Source organism: Diadema antillarum, unplaced genomic scaffold (assembly GCF_040938485.1).
Source record: "Diadema antillarum isolate AM-2024a unplaced genomic scaffold, OU_Dant_1.0 scf00000187, whole genome shotgun sequence".
Lineage (NCBI taxonomy): Eukaryota > Metazoa > Echinodermata > Echinoidea > Diadematoida > Diadematidae > Diadema > Diadema antillarum.
The window spans coordinates 93,469-115,204 of NW_027271076.1; the positions used below are offsets into that span (position 1 = coordinate 93,469).

The 21,736-nt window shown below is 35.8% G+C and overlaps 1 protein-coding gene across 1 annotated transcript; it reads left to right on the top strand.

Annotated features, from left to right (window-relative positions):
• Positions 1 to 1,996: 1,996 nt before the first annotated feature.
• LOC139723339 (extracellular serine proteinase-like) lies at positions 1,997 to 19,663 on the top strand. Its single transcript, XM_071634595.1, has 11 exons — positions 1,997 to 2,104; positions 3,850 to 3,966; positions 5,748 to 5,984; positions 7,415 to 7,556; positions 10,207 to 10,391; positions 11,153 to 11,324; positions 11,977 to 12,189; positions 13,201 to 13,382; positions 14,088 to 14,265; positions 17,455 to 17,636; positions 19,511 to 19,663. The coding sequence occupies exons 1-11, from the start codon at positions 1,997 to 1,999 to the stop codon at positions 19,661 to 19,663; spliced, it is 1,869 nt and encodes a 622-aa protein (XP_071490696.1).
• The last annotated feature ends 2,073 nt before the right edge of the window (positions 19,664 to 21,736 follow it).

Sequence of the window (21,736 nt, forward strand, 5' to 3'; positions counted from 1 at the left end):
GTTCAAGTTTACTCGCACATCATCAGTTGTTAATAGAATTTGCTTGTCGGTTTATTTTGAAATTACTCACGAAATTAGGCTTATTTTACTCTGACTTGATCCACGTTTTAAGACCTTGTCTTCAAAGTCAGAGCGTATATTACGGCTACGAGAAACCTACGCACTTCCTTTAAAAGATAAAGAGGGATAGATCAAAGCCTGTATAAAACTTATCTCTGGCGGATTTTTGTTGCCGGTATGGGTTTTGATTGAGAATATTGACAAAAAGATTATTACAATACAAGACTAAACGAGTGCAATATAATCTGATCTCGCAAATGTGTCTCTGTAAATGAAATAGGTACATAATTTTCAGCCTTCTTACCTGAAAAAAAACAACAACAACAACTACACCTTTTCCCCTTGCACTCCAAGGCGGGTATTCAAACCCGTGCTTAAGTATAACTATAAAAGTATTTGTTGAATGTTTAAGGCGCAACTATTGAGTTGTTTAAGAAGTTGAGTTGAGTAAGAAGAAAGGTACTCTAAACTTTTTGCGTGGTGTCTTGATCAGACAACAATCATTGTGGCAGCGATTTTTTTTTCTTTTGATAGGAAATCTTTGTTAAGGGAGTGGTAAAATTTTGGTTGCGATGGGACTTCAGGTTTTCAACTTTTTTGTGAGATAAACGAGAAACATCTGATAAAATATGATACGAGCATAGAAATGAATACAACTTATGAGAACTAAGAAACCTCTTGATTAACTGTTAAAGAGCACTCAATTCTATGAGGTTTATTTGAAGAAAATTATATACATTTATATATATATATATATATATATACATAATTATCTACATATCTACAAAATTACATATCTAATTATATATAATTAGATATGTAGATATGTTTTTGTAGATATGTCTTAGCTATCCAAAACTAAGCGATCCTTTCAAAGGGCGGACACATTTTTTATTGGAATCATTATGTTTTGGATATATCGGGTGTTTCAAAAAAAAAATCATCAAATAAACTTTGTATATAAAAGGTGTCTCACATAGAGTTTAAAGCTGAATCTTTATTTCATCTCTCTTCTTTCTTTCTTTGTTTCTATAAAACAACAACAACATTACTTCATCTAAGACGTTTACTATATATACCACCCGTTTACTGATTTATTTTTATGGGATTTTTTTTTGTCCTGAAAATGTAGAGCGAGAGAGGAAAGAAGAATTCAAAATAAATAGATTATTTAAAGGTTGAAGAGGGGGATCGTGAGATGGAAAGACAGTGTGATCACGATCAAGTTTGGACGAACAGTGAAAGGAGCAATGATAAGGTGACAACATGGAAAATTGGGGAAAATTGCGGCAAGGGCTATAAAATTACTTGATTTTCGTGCCTCGGATATTACATGAATATACATATTGCTCTTATAACGAAGAGATTTAAAATATGCTCAACTTTTGACTCTCCTCTTTTCTTCTGTTGGCAGTAATTTGTATGTGATGACCTGGCAAAGTGTATCAAACAATCGGTTTCTTTGAATAAAAATTTATTTCTGAATTATGAACTATACTTTCCAACAGTTAATGATTCTGATGGTGAACTACTGATTTCATCAATGTTTATCATTAACGTTTCAATTCATTATGATGCACTTATTTGCCATACTTTCATTTATATCTTCTTTACTTGGCGGGCAAGACACAGTAGTTAAACCAACATTTTTGTTTTATTTCAATTGACAAATTGTTGGAAACAATACAAGTTATGACCTTAATAAGGTTCTACCGATTGTTTTACTGAGCCATTGAAATAATCTCCCCTCATTCATATCAGGCAACCAGTATCTTTCCTATTAGGAGAGAGAGAGAGAGAGATGGGGGGGGGGGAGATACTCTGTGTGCATTTAATTACATTTAATATAATGCTAAACAATCAGTGTGTAATTGCATTTTAATTCATTTCCTTTCTAAAAGTTCATAAGTCCTTCCATAATATTGTCCTTACAGATATGAAAGGATTCCTCATACTCCTTTTGGCCGCGTTGGCCACGGCCGAACTCGCTCCTCTACACACCCACAGGGAGCGCATTCCAGGACAGTACTTGGTCAAACTCAAGGTGAGTTGACAGTAGCGGCATAATTTGAAAACTTTGATGGTAAAATTGGTTAAGCGCATTTTCAAAACGTTTTAAAATAAGTCTATCATCGGATAGAAACCTTTCTAATGATACTTTTCGATCCTTTTTAAAGAAAGAATAGTCTTCTTTGACTGCGTTCATATATCAGATTATAATGTTTTGTTTTACTACTTTCTTAAACTGAAAAGAACTAAATTGTATCAAACTGAGTGATCGGTTTATAAGTGAAATATGCTGATGGTTTTAAAATGTTTATAAATGGTATTTTTAGAACTCTATATCTATTTTGAAAGGTTGAAGGGACAAAGAGACTGTGTCAAAAATATTGACATCATTGACCAAATTACCATTATATGTTATATCAATTTTGATTTTTTTTTATATGTATTCTGCATTTCAAATGACTGTGCTCATATGTCAGCTTGTAACATTTTGTTGTACTATTCTTTTTTTAAACTGAAAAGAACTAAATTGAATCAAATTGAATGACTTGCTTATACGTGATATTACTGGTTTTTAAATGTCTTCATGAAGGCCAGAAATCTCTTCCGAGTTCATTAGGATTCTTTTCTCCTCAATGCAGGCATTCAGCCATTCATGTTTAAGATAGATTTACAACGTTTTATAATTTGTGTATACTTAGGTTCTAATTGGGGAAAAGGAGCTATTCTAAAGGTTATCGTGTAGCTTGAAAAAATACCAAGATTCTTTTAAACAGTACTGAAATGAAGCTGTGATTACACTAAAGCCGAAAAGTTCGCATATATATATATGAAACTAGCCAACCACAATCATGTTAAAAGTGTCTCTAACGCAATTGTGCCCTATAGATATTTTCATTTGTTTCCCCTTGTTGAGGGAAAAATAGCACATCATATCATTATGGAATTGGATGCAGCGTATCAAAACAGATCGCAAAATATTTTGGCTCCATTTTTTTTATAGCTTAACGTGCTAAAAGATAAAAGGAAAACAAATATGACATATTTACAATAATCATAATTCCTTGTTATAAGACCGGTGAGGTATCACTGGGATTGTTTAATTTTCTATAATTTATGATGGACTTTACCACTTCAACCGGTTTTGCGGTCGAACTATGAAACATTCCCCTATCTCGGATATCGAATCCACTTGCTGTGTGCTCACTTGAAAAAGTTATTGATGTGTCAGAGCAAATTCTACTTGCATGGTACAACATTGCAGCATTGTATCTGTCGCTGTATTGAATAATAATAATAATAATAATAAAAACACAATGAATTTAAAGAGTACAAAATGTAAGTTTGCCATGGGTAGTTTTTTATCCCCCGAAGACGATGAATAGCGCTGATAAAACGGTTGATGGGGATATCTTTTTATGCTTAAAAAAGTGAAGTTCACTTTTTATGCCTGTATTTCTGTATCAATTAAACGTAAGAAAATGTAACAAAGCGCCATCTTTTTATGCAAAGATTAATGATACATATCTTGAATACATAGTCAACATGGAAAGTAATTTCTAATCAAATCTTTTCCAACAGAGGATAACCATTGTACAAGAAAGTTCTGAAGAAAATAGTCAAAATGTTGGTGATATTTCTTTATGCATATTTCGTGATACACCTAATGACACCATATTACAGTGTCATTAATATGCGACTAGGTCATGACAGTTCGACCATCATTACATTATTACCATCCATTGGTCTTTAATGTCAGTTCCTATACATTACATCTCGCAGGCCGGGAAACACCTTGAGTCTGCCATAGCTTCCCTCGGTGACGTGAAAATAATACACAAGTACGGAACAGTGTTTAACGGCTTCGCAGCGGAGCTCACCAACGACGTGGTTACATATGTAAGTAGAATACGATGAATGAATGGCAAAAATATAATTTGCACAATGCCCTCGTGTACAAAAACAATTATACGCAATAACGTAGTAATGAGGACATTAATAGCTCTGAATATCAGTATCGCGGCATTAATGTACAACCCTCTTTTTGAATCTCTTTCTTCTTTTTTTTTTTCTTCAAACAAGCCAAGTGATAATCAGTTTGGCTTCCAGACCATCAATATGCTCCTCTTATTTTGCTATAAAGGATGATGACGCCCTCAACGTCGAAAACCGGAGTAGGTTTAGGTGGCTTTTGCCTTCTGCCTTCTGCCTTCTGACTTCGTTGCGGATAATGGATATCGTCATATCTTGAGCACCATCATTCTTATTTTATTTCCATAATAAACTTATATATAAACATGAGGCTGTTTTGAAATGTAGAAGAACGTATGATATCGTTTATCCATATACTTACGAGATGTAAAAAAGAAAAGAAAAAGAGATTTACTATGAACACACAATTGCAGATGTTTTAATAAGTTGTGACCTGGATCAAATCGTCGGTGATGGTGTATACGAACATATTCGTCGTTGGCAAATGATCTGGAAACCAGACTAAGTGATAATGGATATCGTCATGTCTTGAGGGCATCATCATTCTTTTCATTTCCGTAATAAATTTACATATAAACTTTAATGTTTTAAAATGCAAAAGAACGTATGATATCGTCTATCCATACTTACGAGACGGAAAAAAAAAGAAACGAAAAAAAAAAGAGAGAGACTTTGGCCAAAAAAAAAAAAAACCAAAACAATGTTGTATTGGCGTAACATGAGATTTTCAAATAGGGTCGGGCGGGCGGATTTTTTTTTTTTTTTTTTTTTTTTTTTTTTTTTTTTTTGGCTACCTGTATTTTACTGACAAATCGATTTTCCGAATAATATTAGATAAAATCTTCGAACCGGACTTGCCGGTCGCCGACACGCTGTACTGCGCGGCCATTTCCTGACACCAGCTGTTGTTGTTGTTGTTTTTGATAATTCGCAAACCCATATCGCGCCCTCTCTCGGTAAAAACGATGTATTTCCCCCTTTTTTTTTTTTGGGGTTGTTGTTGAAAAGTTCAGGGTCGGGTTTTTTTTTTTTTTAGGGTCGGGCGGGTTACGCCAATACAACGATTTTTTTTTTTTTTTTGCCTTATTATGAACACACAAATTGCAGTTTTAACAAGTTGTGACCTGGATCAAATCGTCAGTTATGGTGTATACGAACAGTTTCTTAGTTTTCCTGTTTGTTTAGTTTAATTTTGTTTTTGGAGGCATCTTCTCATACATAATCACTCGTCTGATTAAAAAAAAAGAATAGACCCCGCAATACAGCGCTCTCCTCTCCCTCTCCCACAGTCTCTCTCTGGCTATGTGTGTATATCTCTCATGCACAGTTCTGAAAGGTAGTCAACAATGTATACTTTGAGATATAGCGAATTTATGTATTTTCTTCCTTGATAAGAGAGGTTATTTGGTTTATTGTTCGTTATCTACGGGTATATATGCAGACCTACATAACATAATTGTAGGCAATTTTAAGTTATTGAAAATACCGTAGTAACGATGTAGCGTGAACGTTGTGAAATATAGTTACTGGATGACTATATTCACACAGTTTACGTGCGTTTGCGTGTGTGTATGTGAACATCAAGCTTTTATTTTCCACGTTCTAATAAATATTTGTAAATTCAATAGTCACATGTTCTGAATGTTATAAATTCAAACTTGAAGGCATGTTAAAATATATTTGAGCAGCTGCGAAGCTCCGGCCTCGTGGAGTACATCGAAGAGGATGGCATCGTACGAGCCTCTACGGTCGCGTCGTGGGGTCTCGACCGTGTCGACCAAGTCTCGCTCCCTCTCGACGACGTGTTCTATCCCATGGGTGATGGGTCTGGCGTCGACGTGTACGTAATCGACACAGGAATCAACGCTGATCACGTTGACTTCGGTGAACGAGGGTTTATCGGATATGACGCGCTTGGTGGGGACGTAAGTAGGACGTGTCATAAGACAAAAAATTGCACGAAAAAAATACAATACCGATTATTGTTATCATGCATTCTTTTTTTTCTTTTTTTTTTGTTTTGCAAAGAGTAAATTTGTAAGTTAAAGACGTAGGATTAAAGGTAGTTGTCTTGTATATAATTATGAGGAGGTCACTCCAAAGTCTTTGGTCCAAGTATGAAAGAGAAATCCGAGTCCTCGGTATTATTCGGAAATTATAAATATATATAGAGCCTATATAAGTGAGGATTTCATGATGGTTCATTATAGAAATTACTGGTATCCGTAAAGTAGGCCTTGATAAGCAGCGGCAAACACGGTAGACAAGGAAGAAGATCTTATTGAAGACTAGTCGCGACGATACCCTGACAGTGTCTATCGGAAATGTATATCAGAGGCTACAGCATTTATCAGCTACTGTATTTGTAATGCAAGGCAAAATCATACTGACATGTGTAGATTCATGATTCCCCCTATGTGATCGCTTATGAGGAAAAACGAATACTAAAGTTCGAGGCACTTGATAATTTACAATAAATATTAATAATAAACTATTTTTCGTCAGACAACCATTTGGACGCGTCAACAAAAACCTTACAAACAAAAAGATTTTGGTAATATAGTCCCATCTGTCCATCACTTGTAAACTACTTTTGATACAGGGCGGCCCAGAAAGAACTTATCACCTAAGATCTTGAATTTCAGCTATAATTATTGTTGCAAATATGTCATTATTTTGCGTAGTAATAGAAAGGCCACGGGCCTTTATTCCTAAACCACTCATGAACTCACGTCAATGCCAGTCATGCCTTTGAATAAACTTCGCTATTTTCCGGCTAAACTCAGCATCTCAGTGAGCCCAACAGGTCGTCTCACTCACCACGGTGTTCACTATGGTAACGGACAACATTCCACACATTGTGAATGCTATTGATCTATGGCAATCCAAATTCCCGCTGGTTTCGGTATCTCTGAGAGTGCAAACGCAAACATATTTTTAAAATTGCAAGGGTTGACAAAAACTGGTCTTAAAACCATAACTCATTAACCAAAATTAAAGAACTTGGTGTCATTCCATTGAAAATAAAATGTTCTTTTTAGTAGCATGCAATATAATGACATATTTGCAACAATGTAGCTGAAATTAAAGATATTAGGTGTTCCGTTCTTTTGGGGCCACCCTGTATAATGATTAACAACAGACATTCTTACGCACATTCTCCTATAATGAACATAGCTTGCATATTTCATGTACTGGACCCTAATCATTAACGGAAGACGTTGCAGGAAACCTGCAAGTTGTTGTCATATTTTTTCTCTAGTAACAGTTTTTTTCTTCTTCTAAATCTCACTAAAGAATGCTCAAAGCGGATAGTATAGAATCCATAAAAGAAATCAATTGAATCTTTGTGTAGGGTGTCGACTGCAACGGACATGGAACCCACTGTTCCGGAACTGTCGGCGGAACAGAGTACGGTGTTGCCGCTGGCACCAGAATCTTCGGAGTCCGCGTTCTGGGCTGCTTGGGCTTTGGCTCAACTGCAGATATAGTCGCGGGTTAGTCGACAGTTGACTTTATCATATGTCCAAAATAATTATCATTTGTTTTGAGTCATTAAAGGGTCCCTGAAATCCATATGCATGTTGATTTGTGTTGATTTATGATAACCTCAACATCACTTTTGCGGTGAAACGAATGTCTAGAAACATTCCATATATTTTTAACGATTTCTTTTCCTTCTATTTTTCTTCAGATTACTCTGGAACGCCCACAAAAAAAAAATCCTTCCAAACCAATATTCCTCAGATGACCTCATCTGTCAATCATTGCTAAAGTAGTGAAATGTTTAACAAAAGACATTGGAATGCACCTTCCCCTCGACTCAGCATAAATTACATGTTTCCTCGCCATGTATTTTGTTCGTCACATTGATATCACAGAAATATCATCCTCATCATATCTTAAGTTTTCATATTCATTTTTTTCATAAAAATCAAGTCTTCTTCTACATAATCGTAAAGTTTGGGATCATAACACGAACAGAAAATTGTGTTTTTGTCAGTTTTTCTAGAACACTTTTTGGTAGAATAGTGTAACTAGATGTGTCTCATACAATCCTCTGTTCATTTCTTAGAAACCCTGTCCATACCCTTCACTTTCAACTCTAATGACTTTAGAGAGAATACTGTTTCCGCTTTGAAAGTTGGCATTAATCATTTCCAGAATGTGTTGATAAATCATGCTCAATTTCAGCTTAATCGGAGGATTCCTTCACTCAGTCATTGTTGTTGCTCCGAAGGTTAACATCCTGTTTTTTGTTCCATTCATCGCACAGCTAGCACGGCTTGGTAAAGATTAAACTTCAATAGACCTTGTTTGTATACTACAGAGCCTCTTTTCTCAGTTCACTTTTCCAGAGAATGTATTTTCTTGCCAATATTGATTGTGAGGATCAGGTAGGAGAGTCCATTTGAGTTGAATTATTCATCATTTTAAAGCTTAAAGTTGGCTCTTTCAGAATCTGCTCTTACCTAAGAATCCGTGTCTGGCGACTTTTTGTTGGTTTCGTGATATAATTATGGTCACATAATATTCACTGGCCTTGTACTGTCACTGCCTGGCAATGTGTATTTATCTTTTCTCCTACGGTGACCATGGATGACATCTCATAGCCCTTTGTAGCCATGTGGAAAAGGCGCTCAAAAGATATCAATTGTTATTGTTATAACTTTCATTATTATCATTATCATGATTAGGATGTTTCCTTGTACCCTTTGTGACCGTGCATCACAAAACGAACAAAAAGTCGCACCCCTTGATTTTACATGAGGTCTCAAAACAGGTGAAATGGGTCAACCGAGTCAATCTTGAGTTTTTCATATTTTGTGAAAGAGCTATCCTTCTTCTACATTATCCTTTAGTTTGGGATCATAACATTAATGAGATAGTGTGTTTTCAGCAGTTTCTCTACAACCAATTTTTGAGGAGAATAGAATGATCAGGTATGTCTTAGATGAGAGTCCCCTTTTCCTTTCTTGAAGTCTTTTACACACTCTTCACTCTCAATTCTAATAACTTTTGAAAGAATAATTCTACTGCTTTGAAAGTTGGCGTTAATCATGGGCAGAATATGTTAATTGGGCATGCCAAATTGCAGGTTAATCTGATAATCCCTTCATTGATGTTGCTTCGGTAGGTTACATCCTGTGTTTTGTCCCTTTCACCATTGTTCACTGCACAGCTAGCAAGGCTTGGTAAAGATTAAGCGCTTGAATAGACCTTGTACTTCAGAGCCTCTTTTCTCAGTTCACACTTTTCCAGAGTGTGTGCTTTCTTTCTAGTATTTAGATAGGTTAGGAGAGTCCATTTGAATTGAGTTACACACCATTTTAAAGCTTAGAGTCTGCTCTTTAAGAATCTGCCCTCAACTAAAATTCCATGTCTGACGTATTACGAAATGAGGGAAATTCGTGACACGGAATAATTCACCATCACACGAAAACTTAAAGTTATAGCAACTTTATTCCTCCCTCTGGATTCCTCGGACGGCATGGTCCCAGCGTCACTCGAAATTGAGCCATCTTCTTTTCACCTGGGCCAAACAGGCCACACCTCCTTTGTATAAATACATATTCATGACGGACGACTTTTTGTTGGTTTTGTGATGCAGGGTCACCTTTATGTCCACGTCACAACTAAAGAGCTTATAGTGCTATTCTAAAATCTGAGACACTTATAAGAAGTGATTCATTCCAGCAGATACACCTAAACTTGATCGTCACAGACCACAACTGAGTACCCACAAATCAAAGCTATTAGCCCATATCATAAACCCATTATAATTATGTCAATACTCCTCTTTCCAGATACTTGCTCACAAAACCCAAATCTGTTATCTATGTTTTATCATTGTTATAATGAAAATAATAACAATGATGATTAGAGTATAAATTTTTATTTTTTCATTATTGTTACAATTATGTTTATTGATCATTATAGTGACAATTCAATTCGTAGTAAGTACTAGTAGTAGTGACAGTAGTACTCTTACCAGTACAGTATCATTACGAACCATTACTTTATCTATTTTCTACTATCATTCCTGTCATCACAGATAAATCAAACGTTATGATTAACATTTTCATGATTTCTTTCGCTCCCATATACACAAACATAACACACACGCGCGCGCGCAAACACACACAGGCTGTGAGTGGGTTGCAAACAACTTTGAAAGAACATCGGTAGCCTCTCTCTCCCTCGGTGGTGGGGCGAGCCAGACTACGGACGATGCCATCGACTACATGGTCGACGCGGGAATCAGCGTCGTGGTCGCAGCCGGCAACGACGACAGCGATGCCTGCGGATACTCTCCGGCTAGAGCTGCATCGGTGACTTTTTGATAGCAGAAGTTACATTGGCAATAATGGCAATAATAATGATGTCACTGATAACAATGATAACAATGGTAACAGTGTAATGACAGTACGAAAAGGTCACATTACGGCTTGCTTAATTAACTCCAACGTTATTCCATTTACCTTCAGACTCTAATTCTAGGTATATCTATTTTGTTATGCCTTCATGTTATCGGGCCATGACTTTATAGCAAAAGATAACAGCTGCATATACCTACAATTAAAAAAAAACCGTTTCATTAAGATATTGCGTATGACGATTGCATTGTTAAATATAATATCACTGACAACAGCATTAATTGGTAAAAGTAAAGGTTACTGTATATCAACGCACTTATGACAGTATGATACGGGGTATGATGATATAAATACGAATGATGTAGAAAAGTGATAGATACTATGGTATATACTTGTGACAGTGGCAACAATAATACATTCTCTTAGTTGGTATCATTATGCTATTCAATACCATTACACTTTTCGCTATAATTTAAATGATGATTCCGCCTTGGACACGCTTTCTTGTACAATGCACCCCAGAAGCTTTTGCCAAAGCTTTGAGAACTTTAAATGCACTTAGAAAACGATAGTGATTTAGATACTGAAAAAAGGTCGATTTATAACGTAACCTTTCGACTTACTATAATTTTCCAATGAACGCTTAAGAGTACTTACAAACAGGTGTTATTTATGTAAGATGACGCAATGATACAGAGTGTATCCTTTTGCTGTAGGCCATCAGTGTTGGCGCCACTGACAATGCGGACGTGCGCGCCTATTTTTCAAACTACGGAACTTGCGTCGATATCTTCGCACCCGGAGTTTCCATCACTTCCGCCTGGATCGGAGGCGACACCGCCACCAACACCATCAGTGGAACCTCCATGGCTTGCCCCCACGTGGCAGGTGAGTGCTCGTCACCTCTTAGCATAAACATAGCAATAACATAGCCATACTCTATTTGGCACCTTACACAAAAGTGGTGAAAGAGCGATTACTCATTCTCGTCTCCCTTTTAATTCGGAAGTCAATTTCGAAGTAAAATATGTAATTCAAGTTATATCAATACAAATGGAATAGGGCAGAAAGAAAGGGTTACGTGACATTTGCTCCTGTGACGATTGCTCCCATGAAATACCTGCACGCTTGTAGCTAAACATCAATTATATCCACAAACATTACCCTTACACAAATCCTAATCCTCACATCAAACCAAACCTAAAACCCAAATCACAACCCTAACCCTGTAACCCTAAGTCCAACAAACATAAGACCGGAACAATTGTCGCAGGAGCAAATGTCGTGTCACCGAAAGAAAGAGAGCAAGAAAAGCAATCGTGGTTTCATATTAAGTCATGAAAAAAATTCGTCGAGGATTTCAAAGAACACAATTTAATTTTTGCCTTTCTCAGTCCCTTCAATACATGTACTTCATGATGATGTCCCATGTAACTTTGATAAGCAGCAAAAAATATGTCATATTTTAAATACCATTTTATCAGGATACCTGCTCATTTATGTATTCATCTAATGACAAACTGATCAATTTTCTCCACAGGTGCTGCTGCAGTTCTTCTTGCCTCTGAACCCGAGTTGACCCCACAGGAGGTGAGAGAGAAGCTGCAGTTGAAGGCGAATGGCAACGCTGAAATCGGTGACTTGCAAACCGGCTCTCCTGATCTCCTCCTGTACATCGGCGAGGGGAACGCCGGGGGAGGGTTTATCACTGATCCCTATGCGCCCGTGATCCCAAGCAATCCTAGTAAGAATGGTTGAAACCATTTTTTATTTAAATCTGTGCTAAATAGTGTACACTTGTTTGTTTCTTTTAGTTGGGCATATTGATATGTTGTTTTTGTTTTGTTTTGTTTTGTTTTGCGTAGGTTTGTCTATCACACTTCTGTTATCTGTATATTAGTTTGGAACCGTCTTTGTGTATGGGGAGGGGGGGGGGGTTGGGGCACATGACAAATTTCACTAACAGTCAAGGTGGGAGATATTCCATCAACGCGTAACTGAGAATGCAAATCTTTATCTGGCAGACTCAAATTGAACATTAAGAAAATGTTCTTATGATATTAGTTGGTTGCTTTTAAAAGAGGCGTCCAACTTATTTTTTTTGTCTTTTTTTTCTTGCTAATTTGGTGGGATTGCACTTTTCTAGTACCACTCACAATCATACTCATGTCATTTTCTTGTAAGATCATATTGACCTGGTACCGTGGGTTTAGTCTATACTACCTCCCATATTTTGTTCCTTGTTATGTAAGTGTGCCTGTAGATCAAATGATATAGTGTATAAGTATTTATTGTCGTGTTCATATTCATGAATCAGAAATCTACACTTGTTAATTGCTGTTTACTATCGTTGAAAGTCATATTGTTCTTTGATATTTTTTTTCGGAAGGTTTGTTATTTTTTTTCCCATCAGAGTGTAGGCTGTCAAATTGGTATGCCGAGCGATCATTTCATCCCATTCCTTGTGGCTTCATCCCTTATTTCTCGGCTCATTTCATCATTTTCTTTTAATTCCTCCTGTTTGAGTTTCCTTACCCGCTTCTTCTTTGAATGATATTGAAACACACATTTCTGTACAGTATCTTGCCTGTAGCGCTGACACAGATTAGAGCAGGTTCTCTGCATGCTGGCATAATAGCAACACGAAAACAAACAGACAAACAAACAAACAAACAAACTAACTAACTAACTAACTAACTAACTAACTTAGCCTGACATGCAATCTTCTCTGTTGTGGTTTTGATCGTGTTCTTTTGTTCCGTAGGTTGCGGAGGTTATTTTAACGAGTCATCGGGCGCTTTTACCAGCCCAAATTATCCAAGCAACTACGACAACGATCTGACGTGCGATTACCTTTTCGTTGCCGGTGACGGAGAGGCCATTACAGTCACCTTCGACGATTTCAGCCTCGAGAGCTCTTCAACCTGTTCATTTGATTCAGTTTCCGTATGTCTCAAATACATACATATTCGACTCTCTCTTTCTCTTAATATATATATATATATATATATATATATATATATATATATATATGTAAATTTCTATATTCGTTTTTATGAAGAAATTTATTGCAAAAAGTGGTAAAAGACATTTTCACAGATTTTCTGAAGTATAGTTTTCACCAAACACAGATTTTTTTTTTCTTCAACAATGCTGCACTCGTTACATTACAAGAAATATCTGGGGAGATATAAAAACCATCACATGAAATCATACTATGAATATTTTATTTCCTTTTCGGCAGGTTAAAGATGGGCCTTCCCTTTTGCATTCCTTCCCGAATAGCAGAGAACATGATGTATTCCACCAGAATGACAAGACTATTGTAAAGCTATAACATTTCTGTGATATTTGAGGGTTGTTAGCCCTTATAATTCATATACTGTACCAAACGTTCACCGTAACGTATTCTGTGTACTCGGCACAGTTGCATACATTAATCCTCCTGTGGTTGTAATACAATACTTATACTTCGAACAAAAGATAATGCATGCTAAAGCTGTCAGAAAAGACGAACTCACTAGCTTCTCTTACTTTGATACGGATGAAACCGTTACTTTAAAAGAATGATAAGTATTTTCACAGTGATGATGTTGGTGATAGGTTAAATTACTGATATTATTGCTATCGGTTAAATTGTACTCAATAAAGATCTACGACGGAGCTTCCTCAGCTTACCCTCTCCTCGGTCAGTGGTGCGGCACGGACAGCCCCGGGGTTGTGGCCGGGGCCAGCCAGTCGATGCTCATACGATTCGAGAGCGACGTTTCCGTGACCTCATCCGGCTTCTCCGCATCCTACGTCATCACAGAACCTCCTGAGACTGGAGGTGAGATAAACAAATAAATGAATGAATGAATAGGTAAATGATATACATATATTTATATACAGGGTGTATAAAAAAGTTGCACTTTGGACAAAATTTTCTAAATTACATTTCAAAATATTTGGAAGATTTTTTTTTTTTTTATATTCATGGATGCCCAATAGTCTCATCTATCAAGTGCAATACACAAAACAAATTTTTGTTCACGCTTGGCTGGACACTGACGCTCTTTGTCCAGAGTGTGAAAATTACTTACGCCAAATTGAAAGAAGATGGAAAATTCGGCCAGCAGTCCAAATAAGTGTTATCATTCAAACAAATTGCTCTTTTGCTCATAGTTTTGATTATGTTCTGATAGTTTAGGAATTTTCTGACGATTTTCTGTACCGTATTAAATGATTCCATTGTGTTATGGAAAGTTGATTAACAACTTTAAGATCTTTTAAGTACAGGTATCACAAATCATGCACAGACATATCGAACCCACATGCCAGTCACTCGGTCAAGAAGAAAAGTACAAAATTAATGCATCCTCAGATCATTCAATCAATACAATTAATCCAATCAATCAATCAATCAATCAATCAATCAATCAATCAACCAATCATTTGTGACCCGCTACAACAAAAGGATCCTAAAGTCGCTGACGACTGAGCCGAGAAAATCGAGTTTGAAGTCACATAATCAAAATTGGTCAAAACACTCGGATTTCTGTTTTTGGCATAATTTTGTAGTCTAATGTTTTGTCTATGATCTGCTGAAATTTCGAAGCTAAATGATCAAAGGAAAGGCAAGAAGTCAGTGTTTTTCTGGGCCATGATTTTCCGACTTTCAACGTAACAGAAACGAGTCCGAAGATTTGGATTTAGCGCCGCAGCTAGACTCCGCCCCTAGCAACGAGGGAGTGATCTTATTGGTCAGTGCGTGGCATCCTGATTAGTGATTGGTCGTGCGTAGACAGCTGGCGCTAAGCTTGAATGAACATCGCGGAAGTCGCTAGGAGCATACCTTCTATGTCAAGTGGTGAAAACTGTATCGCCTCCCCTTGATCACGATAGCGTCGGAAGGAAAACTTTGAAGGCGTTTTTCTCGAAACTCTGATTTCCACAACCCCTTGTTACGCACTAATAAAATCATCGATATCACCGCAACCGAGTACTTTTATGAGTTGTGCTATATATGAAATTAGAGTAGAAGAGCATGAGAATAATGTCATGCCATTTTCAGAAAATTGTCCTCCCCGACTTTCGGATCCTTTTGTTGTAGCGGGTTATATTTGATCAATCAATCAAGCAAACAAGCAAGCAAGCAAGCAACCAATCATTCATTGAATCAATCAATTAATGTGTCCGTGTATTGTGAAAACTGTGCTTTAAAGATCTGAAATTCTCATCAATTCTCATCAATTAATATAGAAATGAAATTATTAGGGTTACAATGAAGCTGACAAAAAAAAAAATCTCAGACTATCATAACATAATCAAAGCTCTCAGCAAAAGAGCAATTTGTTTGAATGGGAGCACTTATTTGGTCTGCTGGCTGAATTTTCCATCTTCTTTCAATTTGGCGCAAGTCATTTTTCACACTCTGGACAAAGAACGTAAGTGTTTAGCCAAGCGTGAACAAAAATTTGTTTTGTTGATTGCACTTGATAGATGAGACTATTGGGTATCCATAAATATGAAAAAATCTTCCAAATATTTTGAAATGTTATTTAGACAATTTTTCAAAAGTGCAACGTTCTTATACGCCCTGTATAAGCGTTCATAGTCCAAATATAGGTCTGTAAACGAGGTATCTTAAGTGGAATTATTTCCAAAGGGGGAAATTTTCGTTCCCCTTTAAGGTTTTGACAATGTTTTTCAATGCCTTATCTGTGATCTGAGGACTACTCCGCAGTAGAAGACAGATGGCATGGTATGTGTAGAATTGGGACTGTACCATCAATCCAATTTAGGGGAAATTGACAGCTATGCAAAACAAAACAAAACGAAACAAAACAAACAAAACAAAACAAACAAAAAACGGGTGTACATTGGATGTATATGTACCGGTATAATCTGTTTTTTTCTTGAAAAAAAAGTGCTATGTCTTTAACATACGAAATTAGTGGTGTAAAATGCATTATAAACTTTTGTCAAGTCAATGCTGCATTGATCCTATGTCAAGGCATATTTATCAAAATGGGCAGGCAATTTTTGCATTTTCCGAAATTTATTATGCCTTTCATCAAAACTTTCCATTAATTATCATTTATTCTGTATTTCCCCTTATGCCTTTAGATAGCATTATATATGTTTTATATATGCGTATGTTCATGTTTCTTTATTCGATATTACATATTCATCGCTACTATTCTATTGCTACTGCTTCTTGTAATACAACCACTACAATTAGAACAACAATATTCCCCCCCAAAAAACACAAAAAACAACAAAAAAACAAAACAAAACAAAAACAAAAACAAAAACAAAAACAAAAACCACCGTTACTGTGACATGCAGTCTATAGATTCAACCTAACTTAAACTGTTTAAAAAGGTACCCTTCTCCCTCCTTTCATTTTGAGTTTGCTTCACATCTGTGAAGCTTTCGTCAAAAAGTCTGCCAGATCAATGTGTTCTTAAAGAGTTGAGATTTCGTCGTGTTTCATTTTATATCAGTTCTTGCGTTATGATGTCATGAACATTTTGACATTTCTTTTTGACGCTTACAAACCAATGCGATTGTTATCAACAAGTCAAAGGAAGATAGAGACAATAATATGAAGGCCAGTTTTATCAAAATGTAGTATTTTTTTCATTACAACTCATGGAAATCAATGATAACTGTCCTAACTGTGAACCAATCATAAGCGAAAGTCTTTTCGTAAAAGTAAACTTATTGTTGATTAAATTTCATAATCGGTTAAAATGGACCCGAGTAATCGTTGAATACGCCACCAATCCTGATAATCCAGATAACATATCTTACATTAACATTTTGACCTACAAGTGAGGTGATGCATATGCAATATTTAAAAAAAAAAGAGCAATAATGGCGGGGCTTACGGTAAGACTTAAATATGAATGGTGTGTCATATTCTATAAGATGCCTCACATTGGGATTATATCACTCAAAATGAAACAAATAACCGGAAGGAATCATTGTAAACATGGTGCGTTTATCACTTTTCCGATCGTTCCGGTTCCAGATTGCGGACATGTTTTCACTGAGGCAACTGGACAGTTCACCTCGCCAAACTTTCCAAGTAACTATGGCAACAACGAGATGTGCTCTTTCACCATCGAGGCTGAAGCTGGCGAGACTGTCACACTCAGTTTTGGCTCCTTTGACCTGGAGGTTCACACCTCGTGTGCCTACGATGCTGTCGAGGTACTGTCCACATTCCTTCTTTCTTGCGGAAGAACTTCCGGACCAGTTAAAAGTCTTGGAATAGACAAATGAATTTACATGCGTAGCAGGGAAAATTGTTATTAAACCATAATAGAAATCATTGCAGATATGAAATTATAAAGTTTGACTAACGTTCATGAAGCAGTTCTTGAAAATTCAAAATGAAAATACAAATGATAAATTGATGATATTATTGCTTTTAATCATGTCATATTGATTATACACGCCTGTACTAAAATCCGTCGAGAAATTTTCCGTTTTTTCAACGCCCCAGAAATAAGAATCAGATCCTGAGCTGAATATACTTTGACAGATTGTCAATTTAAGATTATGCATGCCATTAATGATATTTTCATTATATTTTAATGGAGAAATAGTTTCATTTGTTTATTTTTTCTCTTATCATATAACACTGATGGAGATCTTGAGTGAGGTGATGGAATCATTAGCATAGTCATTCTGCATAATTGTATTAACTGCTTGAGAATTGTTTTGCCAAAAGTATCAACTCTACAGAATCTATAGTTCTCTAACTTTTATTCAGAGTTAAGTCAAATTTTCGCAGTTGACATAAAATTTTGCTCGTCCTGATCCAGACTAGGTATTACTATGTCCGGTTAAGAGTAATGATTTCAAATATTCACACATCAATTGAATGAAGGCAAAAATATTGTATAGTAGAGCACATTAGTGAAGTTTTAGGAAAATGGGACAGCTCTGTCAAGAGTTATTAATCTTTATAATTCTGGTGCCTCAACAGCTGGATAAGAAAATTACAACAACTCATGATATCACAGTGGGAGAACGATATAAAAAATATAGGGACATATTAAGGTATTGTATATCTTTTAGTTTTATTGAAAGAGACCTAACACCTTTTTTAAAGGCAGGGTAAATAACATTTCCTTCAACTTTCTTGTTCCTTCTTTGTTCATATGTTTATCTGCAAGTATGTGTATGTGTGTGTGTGTGTGTGTGTGTGTGTGTGTGTGTGATATTCTGATATATGACCTTTCATCACAATACCAACAAAAAGTTGCAAGACATGGATTTTAGTGAGGTGGAGATTCTAAAAGAGAAGACCTAAAGCTTGAAAATGTTGTATAACTCAATTCACGACATGCAGACTCTCAGAAACCTAACTAAACATTGGAAAGACTCACGCTAGTAAAAAAGAGTGCATTAAAAAAAAAATGAGAAAAGAGCCTCTGAAGGGAACGGTCTATATTCAAGCGCGTACTGTTACCTTATAAAACCGTGCTTTGTGCAATGAAGGTGACAAAAAATCAGGATGTAAATCTCCTTAGAAACAACAATGAAGGAGTTATCAAATTATAAGCTGAAACTGAGGTTGATATATTAAAACATTTCTTTCCATGGCTATTGTCAATTTTCAAAGCATTAGCATGATCTTTTCAAATTTATTAGAGTTGAAAGTGAAGAGTGATGTGTAGATGAAAAGGGGCCTGTAATACCTACCTAAATCACACTATTCTGCACAAAAAAAAGTGTTCTAGAAAAAAATACTTAAAACAAAATTTTATATTTGGTTCATGATCCCAAACTTGAGAAGAAGAAGCAGAAGAAGAAGAAGAATTAGTCTTTCAGACTAGGTAAACCTGTTCAACTAGTCTGGGTCCCAGCATGAAATCAGGGCGTACAACTTATTGTTGGTTTTGTGATGCACGGTAACATATTGTTCACTCTGCTTACATGACATGTGTTCGAAAAAAAAAAAGATTTCAGTCATACGTTTATCACATACGTGTGAAATTGTCATAATTGGGAGGGAAGGGTTGTCATTATTGTAAATGCACACTTACCGGCAATTTTTCTTCATGCAACTCTTCCAGATCAAGGACGGCAACGGTAACCTCCTTCAAAAAGTGTGCGGCTCAGAAGTCCCGGATCCTATCATATCCACCAATAACGGAATGCTCGTCGAGTTTACGAGCGACAGTTCGGTCACCCGTGGCGGATTTGAAGCTTCCTATATCAAGCAGTAGATGAATGCTTTCTTGTTGTTTTTTTCCCTCGTGTTTCTGTTTCTCAAACATGGGTGAGCATACACAGATATTCCAGACAACCAAGGGCGTTAAATTGATAATGATGATTTTTGATTGAGCAGTCAAGAGAAAGGCAATCATAAGGCATGACATGCAATTTTCTGTGCTTACTTGGTAACGACTGAAATACATTAACTGAAATTGAAGTAACCTGAAATACTGTTGTCTCTAGGAGAGTTGGCGAAATTCTTCCGTTTGTGCTTGACATCCATTTCAGTGCAATAAACAGAAAGTGAATGCATCATCAGTTCCTTGTTGTGTTTTTTTATACTGTTTTGTTTGTCTTTCTATTGTTTATTTTTTGTGTTTAACGAGTGTGTTCATAGGAGACAGTTGCGGGTTAAAAAACAACGTTTCCCCATGTTAGGACAATTAGAAAAATGTTGTTTGTGTGTTTCTTTCAGTGCGAAGAAACATACGCTTTTCAATCCAATACACAAAGACGCACAGATTCGTGCATCAGCCACGATACGTACCATCACCTCCACCATCAACAATGATAACACGATCAAGGAAGTGAAACAATAACAACACCCATACATGTATACATGCGTGCGCGCACACACACGCAAACTTTCACTGCGTGGAATCCAACCGAAATTTTGAAACCCACATGCACCCCTTTCCTTTATATCAACGGTGGACGTGATTCACTAATACGAATTTCTATGTTGTTGGTTTTTTGTTCTTTATTAAAGACCAAGCGCTTATGTTTCTTCTTCTTCACAATACACAGATTTTACTAAAATGACGTTTGAATTAATTAACTTTCCAAATCTCCAAAACACGCCCCAAAACACAACCTAAAGCACACCCTAAAATACATCTAATAAAGAATTTACATTGAGTGGTGTAAAAGACATCATTACAGTGAGTGGGTTTTGACAATATAGGATTATGTGTGTATTGGTTGCATTGGCGAGAGAGTTTAGAGAACACACATACACACACTTATGTATATATATATATATATATATATATATATATATATACATATACATATAGATATATAGCAGCAGCAATGGACTGAACAAAAACATGGCGCGGCGGTGCAATATATATTTATATATATGTATATATATATATATATATATATATATATATATTCATTTCAATTCGATTCGTTTGTTTCCATTTCAAATCACAAAAGACAACATTAAGCATCCAGTGTAACAGATGAAACACAAAAACAATTACATACAAAAAAAAATCACAACAACGACATCAAAATAACAGTCATAAATTGTTACAGATTACAACAGGCAAAAGGTAAAAACATGGAAAATCGTGTACACATAAAAAGCCAATAAGGCCTGTAGGCGCGCGTATACCGTTGTAAAAAATTATGTAAAATTGGAATCTAAGTTATTTTCAGAGATCATAAATCAGTTTTATACAGAAGATTAACATGAACATAAAACTAAAACAAAAACCGAAACAAACATGAAAAAGATGGTTAATTACATCGATGTACTATAAATAAAATATTGCCAATACAAACAAAAACTTTTAGTATTTTCAATTTCTTTCCCATTAGTTACATTCTTATCAATCTTCAATGTTTCAATTTTCTTATCTTTCTTTATATCTTTATTCAAAAAGTTGTTCATCATAGTCCATAGTCATTTATACTTATCATCAAAATTCAACAAAAGTTTTATAATAATACTCACTTCAAGTCTTAGTTAAATTCTTACAAAGAGGCAATATTTGAAATATTACTTTCAATGACCAGCAGTTGCATTAAGCGATTTAACAACATAACTTATACCACTAGATATAAATATTTTTTTCAACGGAATTTTACAACTTCAATATAGCAATATATGCAATGTATGTATGTATGTATGTATATATATATATATATATATATATATATATATATATAGAGAGAGAGAGAGAGAGAGAGAGAGATGGTTGGGGGATAAACAACTCCTGTTACTTTTTACGAGTTCGAGTTTTTTGAAAAATTATAAAAAGAACACTTTGAAGTTGTTCATTAATAACAATTAA